The sequence below is a fragment of the Poecilia latipinna genome, unplaced genomic scaffold, assembly GCF_001443285.1.
Source record: "Poecilia latipinna isolate Pla-1442-1.1 unplaced genomic scaffold, P_latipinna-1.0 Scaffold910, whole genome shotgun sequence".
NCBI classification, from domain to species: Eukaryota; Metazoa; Chordata; class Actinopteri; order Cyprinodontiformes; family Poeciliidae; genus Poecilia; species Poecilia latipinna.
The window spans coordinates 154,067-155,780 of NW_015113526.1; the positions used below are offsets into that span (position 1 = coordinate 154,067).

Below are 1,714 nucleotides of genomic sequence, written 5' to 3' on the forward strand. Positions count from 1 at the left end.
CGTGTCTCCATCTATCTCTCCATGTCTCCGTCTGTCTCACCGTGTCTCCATCTATCTCTCCATGTCTCCGTCTGTCTCACCGTGTCTCCATCTATCTCTCCATGTCTCACCGTGTCTCCATCTGTCTCTCCGTGTCTCACCGTGTCTCACCGTGTCTCTGTTTATCTCTGTCCGTCCCCAGGATGAGTTCCATCCGTTCATCGAGGCGCTACTCCCCCATGTCCGGGCCTTCGCCTACACCTGGTTCAACCTGCAGGCGCGCAAGAGGAAGTACTTCAAGAAGCACGAGAAGCGCATGTCAAAGGAGGAGGAGCGCGCAGTGAAGGACGAGCTGCTGGGCGAGAAGCCCGAGGTGAAGCAGAAGTGGGCGTCCCGCCTGCTGGCCAAGCTGCGTAAGGACATCCGGCCCGAGTTCCGGGAGGACTTTGTGCTGACGGTGACGGGCAAGAAGGCGCCGTGCTGCGTGCTGTCCAACCCGGACCAGAAAGGCAAGATGCGGCGCATCGACTGCCTGCGGCAGGCTGACAAGGTGTGGCGCCTGGACCTGGTGATGGTCATCCTGTTCAAGGGAATCCCGCTGGAGAGCACGGACGGTGAGCGGCTCGTCAAGGCGCCGCAGTGCGCCAACCCCGGCCTCTGTGTTCAGCCACACCACATCGGCGTCTCCGTCAAGGAGCTCGACCTCTACCTGGCCTACTTCGTGCACTCAGGTGGGTCCCTGCTGCTGGAGGTTCTGATGGTGGGCAGGCTCCTAGTTCTGATGGGTCCAGATCCCTGGTTCTGATGGTGAGATCCGGTTCAGCGGTTCTGGATTTTCAGACCATTTGTCTGCTGCAGAAACAGGAAGTGACAGATGCAGCTTTTCATATTAAAACACTCTCGCAGAAAAAGGCTAGGGGTCAAAGGTAATCCTCTCACCTTGGCAGCCGCTTTAGAGACACAATGAGAGGTTAGAGGTCAGCATGTAGGGGGCCTGACCCTCCTCCACCCATCTGTCTCACTGTGTTCATCCGCTGCTGAAAGTAGTTCCTGATTGGACTTTCACCTCTGCTGGCTCAGCATACCTGCTGCAGATGTGTGTGTGTGCGTTTGTGTGTAATACGTTGTGGGGATCATTCTCCTGACACATACTACGTTGTGGGGTCTAATTGCTCCTTGTGGGGACCGAAGCCTGGTCCCCTCAATGGGAAACGCTGTTTTTGGGTCAGGGGTCAAATTTAGGACTAAGGCGTGAATTGAGTTTTGGTTTGGATAAGGGTTAGGTTTAGGCTGCAGAAATGAATGGAAGTAAATGGAAAGTCCCCATAAAACGTGTGTGTGGGTGTGTGTATGCGCATGAACCAGGTTTTTATATCCTTGTGGGAACCTATGTCTGTCTACAATGTGGGGCTGTGGGGACCTCTGCTCCTTGTGGGGACATTTTCCTGGTCCCCATGAGGGGAAATGCTGCTTGTGGGTTAGAGGTTAGAGTTAGGGCTAGAGTGTGTGTGTGTGTGTGCGTGTGTGTGTGTGTGTGTGTGTGTGTGTGTGCGTGTGTGTGTGTGAGCTCTGAGCTCTTAACCAGATTTGAAGCTTCATTTCTGGACTAATTACCGAAGTCCTGACTGACCTGCAGACTCACACCTGAACTCTGCTTCACCTGCTGATGCACACACACACACACACACACCCATGCACCCATACACACACATACACACACACCCATGCACCCATA

The 1,714-nt window shown here is 54.4% G+C and overlaps 1 protein-coding gene across 1 annotated transcript in view; it reads left to right on the forward strand.

The window, feature by feature from the left end:
• The window catches only part of LOC106957510 (nuclear factor 1 A-type-like), a gene marked incomplete at its 3' end in the record, with an annotated part of 51,815 nt that overhangs the window by 29,960 nt on the left and 20,141 nt on the right, over positions 1–1,714 (forward strand). The window contains exon 2 of the mRNA XM_015048887.1: positions 182–710. Coding sequence (XP_014904373.1) covers positions 182–710 — 529 coding nt within the window. The remainder of the gene's footprint in view (positions 1–181; positions 711–1,714) is intronic.